Source organism: Lepidochelys kempii, chromosome 24, assembly GCF_965140265.1.
Source record: "Lepidochelys kempii isolate rLepKem1 chromosome 24, rLepKem1.hap2, whole genome shotgun sequence".
NCBI classification, from domain to species: Eukaryota; Metazoa; Chordata; order Testudines; family Cheloniidae; genus Lepidochelys; species Lepidochelys kempii.
The window spans coordinates 18,506,809-18,515,237 of NC_133279.1; the positions used below are offsets into that span (position 1 = coordinate 18,506,809).

General features: G+C 67.7%; 1 protein-coding gene across 4 annotated transcripts; it reads left to right on the top strand.

Annotated features, from left to right (window-relative positions):
* The first annotated feature begins 454 nt into the window (after positions 1 to 454).
* On the top strand, positions 455 to 7,435 carry CBLC (Cbl proto-oncogene C). 4 transcript variants are annotated; one of them, XM_073322528.1, is made up of 11 exons: positions 455 to 1,141; positions 2,679 to 2,825; positions 3,326 to 3,482; positions 4,035 to 4,156; positions 4,382 to 4,519; positions 4,925 to 5,012; positions 5,121 to 5,252; positions 5,712 to 5,879; positions 6,447 to 6,554; positions 6,725 to 6,904; positions 7,008 to 7,096. In XM_073322528.1, exons 1-10 carry the CDS (start codon positions 795 to 797, stop codon positions 6,860 to 6,862), a joined length of 1,545 nt encoding a protein of 514 aa, XP_073178629.1. In that variant the 5' UTR covers positions 455 to 794; the 3' UTR covers positions 6,863 to 6,904; positions 7,008 to 7,096. The 4 variants fall into 4 exon arrangements, 3 of the variants coding, with proteins under 3 accessions (XP_073178629.1, XP_073178628.1, XP_073178630.1); XR_012156067.1 differs by lacking the exon at positions 6,725 to 6,904 and adding an exon at positions 7,213 to 7,435 and having other exon boundaries at positions 4,925 to 5,252; positions 7,008 to 7,095; XM_073322527.1 differs by having other exon boundaries at positions 4,925 to 5,252.
* Positions 7,436 to 8,429: the final 994 nt, after the last annotated feature.

Below are 8,429 nucleotides of genomic sequence, written 5' to 3' on the forward strand. Positions count from 1 at the left end.
CTGGCCGCCCAGTGCCCCTCGCTCCCGACCTGCAGCCCCCTGGCCACCGAGTCCTGGGCTCCCCCCCTCAGCTCTGCCGGTGCCCCTCACTCCCGACCCGCAGCCCCCTGTTAGCCCAGCCCTGGGCTCCCCCCTCAGCTCTGCCGGTGCCCCTCACTCCCGACCTGCAGCCCCCTGGCCGCCCGGTGCCCCTCACTCCCGACCCGCAGCCCCCTGTTAGCCCAGCCCTGGGCTCCCCCCCTCAGCTCTGCCGGTGACCCTCACTCCTGACCCACAGCCCCCTGGCCGCCCAGTGCTCCCCCCCCCCGCTTCCAACCTGCAGCCCCCGCTAGCCCAGGCCTGGGTTCCCTCCCCCCTCTCTCCCCCAGCTCTGCCGGTGCCCCTCACTCCTGACTCAAAGCCCCCGCTAGCCCAGCACTGGGTTCCCTCCCCTCCCCACCCCAGCTCTGCCGGTGCCCCTCACTCCTGGATCCAAAGACCCCAGAGCTGCAGGTTCGCACTTGCTCTGACAGGTGCGCAGTGTGTAAAAACGCCCCCACACTCCCTCCCCTCTCCTCAGCGGGGGGGAGGGGAGTGACCTGTCCGGATGTGGGGGCGGGGGGGGCTCAAGGCTTTGCCTGTGGCCCTCTTGTGAAGCTGCTTGTTTGTGTCGCTTCCTCTACGTTTTTCTCTCTCTCTCGCTCTGTCTTGTTCGTTTCTTCGTTCCCTCCTTCCCTCCCCCACGGTCGGACCCGCCCTGCCCAACCCTGGGTGCAGGAAGCACAAACTCTCCCCTCCGGCCTTCGCCAGCCGTCATGGCTGCTGCAGGGGGACCAGGTGCCCGTCGGAGCCCCTTCGCCCTGGGCACAGCCGCTCGGCGCTCGCTGGACAAGACCGTGCAGGGGCTGGAGAAGCTCCAGCGGCTGGTGGAGCAGCCGGGGCTGGGGCTGAGGAACAGCCCCCCCTGCCTGCCCCAGCTCCTGCCCCAGACACGCCAGCACCTGCTGCTGATCCGGGGCCAGCCTGGGGCCAGCCTAAGCTGCCTCTGGGAGGCCGGCTACTTCCCCGTCTACATCAACAACCTGCAGCGCAAGGTCAAGCAGGCCACCAAGCTCTTCAAGGGAGAGCCGGAGGGAATTTTCCAGGAGGGGTCGGCCTCCAGGTACTGGCCCCAAGGGGGCACCGTGGGGCAAGGAGGCAGGGAGAAGTGGGGAAGCCCAGGGCTGGGCTAGCAGGGGTCTGCAGGTCGGGAGTGAGGGGCACCGGCAGAGCTGAGGGAGGGACCCCAGGGCTGGGATAGCCGGGGGGTTCCAGGTCAGAATTGAGGGGTACCTGTCCACAGGGAGGGCTGGCCGCACCTATTGGACTCTGGTGAAAGGGCGCAGCCCCGAGTTACTGAGTAACCCGTTCCTATCGCAGGGGGGGCAGAAACAGAGCCAACAACAGAAAACGCCCAGATCCAGGAACCCTGGCTCCCCGCACTCCTGACCCGCAGCCCCCCCACCCCAGCTCTGCTGGCTCCCCGCACTCCTGACCCGCAGCCCCCCCACCCCAGCTCTGCTGGCTCCCCGCACTCCTGACCCACAGCCCCCCCACCCCAGCCTGGGTTCCCCCCACCCCAGCTCTGCTGGCTCCCCGCACTCCTGACCCATAGCCCCCCCACCCCAGCTCTGCTCGTGCCCCTCACTCCTGATCCGCAGCCCCCCCCAACCTGGGTACCCCCCTACCCCAGCTCTGCTGGTGCCCCTCACTCCCGACCCGCAGCCCCCCCCACCAGCCTGGGTTCCCCCCCACCCCAGCTCTGCTGGCTCCCCGCACTCCCAACCCGCAGCCCCCCCACCCCAGCTCTGCTGGTGCCCTGCACTCCCGACCCGCAGCCCCCCCCAACCTGGGTTCCCCCCCCCAGCTCTGCTCGTGCCCCTCACTCCCGACCCGCAGCCCGCCCCATCCCAGCCTGGGTTCCCCCCCAACCCCAGCTCTGCTCGTGCCCCTCACTCCCGATCCGCAGCCCCCCCACCCCAGCCTGGGTACCCCCATACCCCAGCTCTGCTGGTGCCCCTCACTCCCAACCCGCAGCCCCCCCCACCAGCCTGGGTTCCCCCCCACCCCAGCTCTGCTGGCTCCCCGCACTCCCAACCCGCAGCCCCCCCACCCCAGCTCTGCTCGTGCCCCTCACTCCCGACCCGCAGCCCCCCCCCACCTGGGCTCCCCTCCACCCCAGCTCTGTTGGTGCCCCTCACTCCCGACCCGCAGCCCACCCCACCCCAGCCTGGGTTCCCCCCCACCCCAGCTCTGCTCGTGCCCCTCACTCCTGATCCGCAGCCCCCCCCAGCCTGGGTCCCCCCCAACCCCAGCTCTGCTGGTGCCCTGCACTCCCGACCCGCAGCCCCCCCCACCCCAGCTCTGCTGGTGCCCCGCATTCCCGACCCCTTTCCCACATACACACCGTCTTCTTTCCTTCCCAGTGTCTGTTTCTGGGAGCCTGGAGCAGCGACTGTGGGGTGGGGCAGGTGTCTGTCTGTCTTTCCCCCCAGTCTGGGGTTGTCTGGCTCCAGCAGCGTCTCTGGGACTCTTCGATGCTGCAGAGAAACTGCCCCTCTCCCCTTCCCGGCCGCCCCCCCACCAAGTGTGTCCTGTTGACTGTGGTGGGGAGGGGAGAGTGGACCCCATTCTCACCCCCGCTCTCATCTCTCCCGCAGGAGGAAGCTGACCAAGCTGTCGCTGATCTTCAGCCACATGCTGGGGGAGCTCCGGGCCCTGATCCCCAGCGGGCAGGACCAGGGGCACCAGTACCGGCCCAGCCAGCTGCCCGCCGAGGCTTTCTGGAGAGGGACATGGGGGGCACGGTGAGACCCCGATACCTCCCCCTGCCACCCCTCCCAGCCCCCCACCGAGGCCTTCCAGGGAAAGACATGGGGGGCACAGTGAGATCCCTGATACCTCTGCCCTGCCTACCCCCTGCCACCCCTCCCAGTCCCCCACCTAGGCCTTCCAGGGAGAGACATGGGGGGCACAGTGAGACCGCCGATACCTCCCCCCTGCCACCCCTCCCAGCCCCCGCACCGAGGCCTTCCAGGGAGGGACATGGGGGGCACAGTGAGATCCCTGATACCTCCATCCCTCAGCTATCCCCCACTATTCCCCTCCCAGCCCCCTGCTGATACATGGACTCTCTGGTATCCCTGCCCACACTACCCTCCTCCCCCTGACTTGCCCCCCAGATATCCCCTTTCCCTCTCCCACCCTGATACCCCCCCCTTCTTCCCCAGGGCCTCCCAACCTGCTACTTCCAACCGTACATCAGCCCCACAGGCCCATCCCCCCTCACTGCCCCCTGCCCCCACAGGAGCCTGGTGCCTTGGAGCGAGTTCCAGGAGGGACTGCAGCGGGTTCACCCCGTGGTGCCCGGCCCCATGGCCGCAGCCCTGAGAGCCACCATGGACCTGACCTGCAGTGACCACGTGTCCATCTTTGAGTTCGACATCTTCACCCGCCTCTTCCAGGTACGGTTGGGGGGAGGCAGGGCTGGACATGGGGGGGGCCAAGCTGGGGAGATGAGGGCTAGGAGGGGCAGCCCTCCGCTGCGCACCTGCTCCCTCCATCCTCCCCTCCCTTCATCCTTCCCTTCCCCAGACCGTCCTCCATCCCCCCCGATCCGCCCCATGGGCCCATCCAGATTGCGGGGTTGGGCAGCTGCTGTGGCCAATCCCCCACAATGCCCCTCCAGCCGGCTTCGCTCTAGTCTCTTACCCCCCGCCCCTCCGAGCAGGGCCCAGGCGCTGGCCTTGAACCCCAGCAGGATGTGGCGTGTCTATCCCCGCTCAAGCTGAGCTGACCCGTGGGCGGTGTGGGGGGAGCACTGCCAGGGGCGGGCAGGCGGGAGGCCTGAGGGTTTCCGGCTCAGCAGCTGCAGAGCTGCAGCGGGGTGGGGGTGGGTGGAGAGATGCAGGGCAGATGGGGTGGGGGAGTCGCCCCTGGCGGCACAGAAAGGCAATGGGGGTCTTCGGGGGGGCTGCAAGACCTTGGTGTCCAGCGCGACCCTTGTGCCCTTCTAGCCCTGGCCCACACTGCTGAAGAACTGGACGCACCTGGCAGTGACACACCCGGGCTACGTGGCCTTCCTGACCTACGACGAAGTGAGGGCGCGGCTGCAAACCTATTCTAACAAGCCAGGCAGGTACGGACCCATGGGCAGGGGGTGGGGGGAGTGGGGAGCACCTCCTGCTGAGCCCCTGCCCCACTCCCTGTACGCATACCCCCGGCGCCCATTGGGGCCAGCACTGACTGCCAGGGGAGAGCACCCCCTACTGAGCCCCCATCCCACTCCCTGCAGCCTCTATCCCCTTGCGCTCCCCTCAGGCTTTGGGGTCACCCCCTGCCACTGACCCCGTTTTCCCCCCAGCTATGTGTTTCGGCTCAGCTGCACGCGGCTGGGGCAGTGGGCCATTGGCTACGTGAGCCGGGACGGCAGCATCCTTCAGACCATCCCCCAGGACAGACCCCTCTTCCTGGCGCTGATCGAGGGGCACAAGGAGGGCTTGTGAGTGGGGGGCCTGGCAGGGAGTGGGGCGGCTGAGGGTGTGACGGAGTGGGGCACAGCTGGGGCCCTGCTGGGCAGATCGGGACGGGGGCCTGGGGGGCAGAATCCTGTTACGTGCTGGGAGTCTGGTGTGATCTGGAACTTGGGCCAGGGTCGTCGTTTCTGCGTCGGGCAGGATGGGTCTGGATTCGGCGGGTCAGTTCTGGCCAGGCTGAGTTAGGTTGTTTCGAGTCGGCTCTGGGCAAGGTTGGTTCTGGTCTGAGCCAGAACTGACCCAGAATGAAACCCGCACGGCCCTGGAGACTCTAATTTGGGGAGCGTTGATGCCGACCCGCTGGGTCCTGGTGTGGATCCGTGGGGGGTTCTGGTCGGACCAGGCTGGTTCTGACAGTTTCCGCCCCCCAGTTACCTGTATCCAGACGGGAAGAACATGAATCCGGACCTGACGGAGCTGACAGAACCGACGCCTCAGAACCGGATCGAGGTCTCACTGGTTGGTACCGGGGCTGCTCCACGCCAGCCCTGCCCCCACCCTGAGCCCCCGTCCTGCCGCCCTCCCCGCCCCCCGGGCAGGCCCAGCGTCACCCTCCGTCTCCCCCAGGACCAAGCCCAGCTCTACTCCCAGATGGGATCCACTTTCCAGCTCTGTAAAATCTGCGCCGAGAACGACAAGGACGTTCGGATCCAGCCATGCGGGCACCTGTTGTGCGGGGACTGCCTGAACGCCTGGCAGGTCAGTCTGACCCCTGACCCCTGACCCCGGCTGGAACGCCTGGCAGGTCAGTCTGACCCCTGACCCCTGACCCCGGCTGGAACGCCTGGCAGGTCAGTCTGACCCCTGACCCCAGCTGGAACGCCTGGCAGGTCAGTCTGACCCCTGACCCCGGCTGGAACGCCTGGCAGGTCAGTCTGACCCCTGACCCCTGACCCCGGCTGGAACGCCTGGCAGGTCAGTCTGACCCCTGACCCCGGCTGGAACGCCTGGCAGGTCAGTCTGACCCCTGACCCCTGACCCCGGCTGGAACGCCTGGCAGGTCAGTCTGACCCTTGGCCTCTGACCTTGTTGTGACCCCTGACCCTGCAGTGTGGTGATTGCACGAGCACTGGCAAGGTCAGCCTGACCTCTGGCCCCTGACCCCACTCTTTGACCCCTGACCCCACTCTTTGACCCCTGACCCCCGTCTGCTCCCAGCAAACCCAGGCCCCGACCTGCCCCTTCTGCCGCCGGGAGATCCTGGGGCGCGAGGAGATTCGCATCGACCCCGTCGGCGGGCGCGGGGCGGGGGCGGCTCCGGACGAGGACGGGGACGACCTGGAGGACGTGGAGTCGGTGCTGCAGGAGCTGGCGGCCCTGAGGAAGGTGGGGGCTGGGGGGGCGAGGGGGGGAGGGGATGGGGGGTGAAGAGACAGGAGGAAGGTTGGGGGGCTGGGGGGCAGGGGATGGGGGGTGAAGAGACAGGAGGAAGGTTGGGGGGCTGGGGGAGCAAAGGGTGGTGGTGAGGGGGGTAGCGGGGGCAGGGTATGGGGGAATGAGACAGGAGGAAGGTGGGGGTCTGTGGGGGTGAGGGGGCAGTGAGGGGCAGGGGATGGGGGGATGAAGAGACAGGAGGAAGGTAGGGGGCTGGGGACGCTGGGGGGGTGAGGGGAGCACTGAGGGGCAGGGGATGGGGGATGAAGAGACAGGAGGAAGGTGGGGGTCTGTGGGGGTGAGGGGGCAGTGAGGGGCAGGGGATGGGGGGATGAAGAGACAGGAGGAAGGTGGGGGGCTGGAGACGCCGGAGGAGGGCAGTGGGCAGCAGGGGATGGGGGGTGGGAGGATGGGGGGCAGGGAGACAGGAGGGGTGGGGCAGGGGCAGGGAGACAGAAGGGGAATATAGGGGGTGGGGGAGGAGCTGGAGCGACCCTCACCTCTGTCTCCCACCCACAGGCAGGGCATCCTGCGTTCCCCCCCTGCCCGGACCCTGAGCTGCCTGGTCCCCCCGTTCCCCCCCGGCTGGACCTGCTTCAGCCCAGGGACCCGGACCCCACGCCCCAGGTGAGCGACGCTGTCTGTGGGGCAACCGGAGTGAGCGCACAAGGGGCATGGGCAAGCCAGTGCAACAGTGGGCAAATGTGCAAGGGAATGTGTATGAGTGTGCAAGAGCGAGTGTGCAAGTTGCATCCCCTCTAGTGTAACCGTGTCCTCCTCTCTCTCTCTCTCTCCAGCACCTCCCACTGCCCCCCTTGGGCCACCCCAGCCAGAACCCCAGTGACTGGATCCGGCATCGGCCCCTGCCCCCCCGTCCCAGACCCCGGCGGCCCCCTGCCCCTCCCCTCTCCCAGGGGCCTGAGGAGCCCAGCTGACGGGGGGCAGGTGGGGGGGGGGTTGACAGCGCCGGAGACACAGTGAGTGATGCGGGGGGCAGACAGACGGATGGCGAAGGGACAGACAGACTGACAGGCCTTGACCACTAGCTCACGGCCTCCTTTCTCCTTCCTCCAACCCCAGCTCTACCTTCAACCTCACGGACCCAGGTGACCAGAGAACCCAGGTGTCCGGGTGGCTCCAGCTCAGCTCCCCCCACAGTACAGCCAGGGTGAGTCTGTCCTACTGCCATGCAGCCCCCCCACTTGCTCCAGCCCCCCGGTTCCCCTACCGAGCCCCCTCACTGTCCCTCTGTCTGTCCCTGATGTGTGTCTCTCTCTTATTCTAGGTCACTGCCCCAGGACTCCCTTGCAGACACCCCCAGGACCCACGGCCAGCGAGGGGGGGCTGACCCTGTACTGACCCTGGGGCCTTGACCCATGGCCCCCTATGGAGGGCTGCGTCCCAGGCCCCCCGGTCAGTACCGCACAGAGACCCCCGACCGATGACCCAGAGACCAGCCAGAAAGACGTGACGCTTATGGGACCAGAGGCTGGGGGGATCCAGCAGCACTGGGGGGTGGGGCGGGGCGGGGCTGGGGAGTTGTTTAACTGAGGGGTCTGGACTCCTGTAACTCAAAGAGAAGCAATAAAACAGGGGAAAGGACCAGTTGGCCCATGCGTCTGCCCCTCTGGGTCTGGCTCTGTCTGCCCCCCCGCCCCACACCCCTCCCCAGGAGTGTGGGGGTGAAACGTCTGCGGGGGTGCGATGCCAGCTGCGGCCACCAGGTGTCACCAGCACCCCATGGCAGGCAGGCTGCAGGATGAGGGACAGACAGACAGCCCCTGCTGACCCCCCTCCTCCCCCCAGGGGGCTGGCTCAAGTTTGGGGGCTTCCAGCTGATACCCCCCCACCATGGCATTTCTAGGACTCTGACCCCTGACCCCTCTCTGCTCTCCATGGGCTGCCGTTTCAACCCTCCCCCTCCTTCCCCATGACTCCCCCACACCAACCTCTGCCCCCAGCTCCCCACGTGGCCTCCTCCTGCTGCCCCCCTGCAAGAGGGGGCTAACCTTGGGGCTCCACATCTGGGGGTGGCCCTAGAAAGGGGGAGGGGAGACAGGTGACACCCCCTCTTGTGGGGGAGCAGGGACTATGCAGAGCAGCTGGGGATAGGGAGGGGAAGCTGGGAAGGGGTATCGCTGTGCAAGGGGGGGTGTTGAGCAGCTGAGGAGGGGTGAAGGGGGGTGCAGCTGGGCCCATGGGGAGCTCCATGCTCCTCCCCCCACCCTGGGGAGCATGCCGCTGCTGGCCCCTCCTGAGCTCCCAGCCCTGCCCCCCCAGCAGGGATCGATTCCCTGCACACACACACCCCCGCCCCCCCAGATGTGAGCTCATCTCACTTCCAGGAACAGCTCAATCAATGAGCAGTGGAGCTGCAGGCTGGGGTGGGGGAGGGGACAGGGTGGGGGGTCCCTGTGGGGCACAGATGGAGCATTCTGGGGTGTAGGTGAGAGGTTTGGGGAGGCAGAGGTGGGGAGAACCCAAGAGCTGGAGGATGGGTCC

Bases quoted from the DNA above. Each gene is read 5' to 3' on its own strand.
- CBLC (XM_073322527.1), top strand. From the start codon at position 795: ATGGCTGCTGCAGGGGGACCAGGTGCCCGTCGGAGCCCCTTCGCCCTG. The intron at 3,483-4,034 runs GTACGGTTGGGG...GTGCCCTTCTAG, and splicing joins TCTTCACCCGCCTCTTCCAG to CCCTGGCCCACACTGCTGAA. The intron at 5,880-6,446 runs GTGGGGGCTGGG...TCCCACCCACAG, and splicing joins AGCTGGCGGCCCTGAGGAAG to GCAGGGCATCCTGCGTTCCC.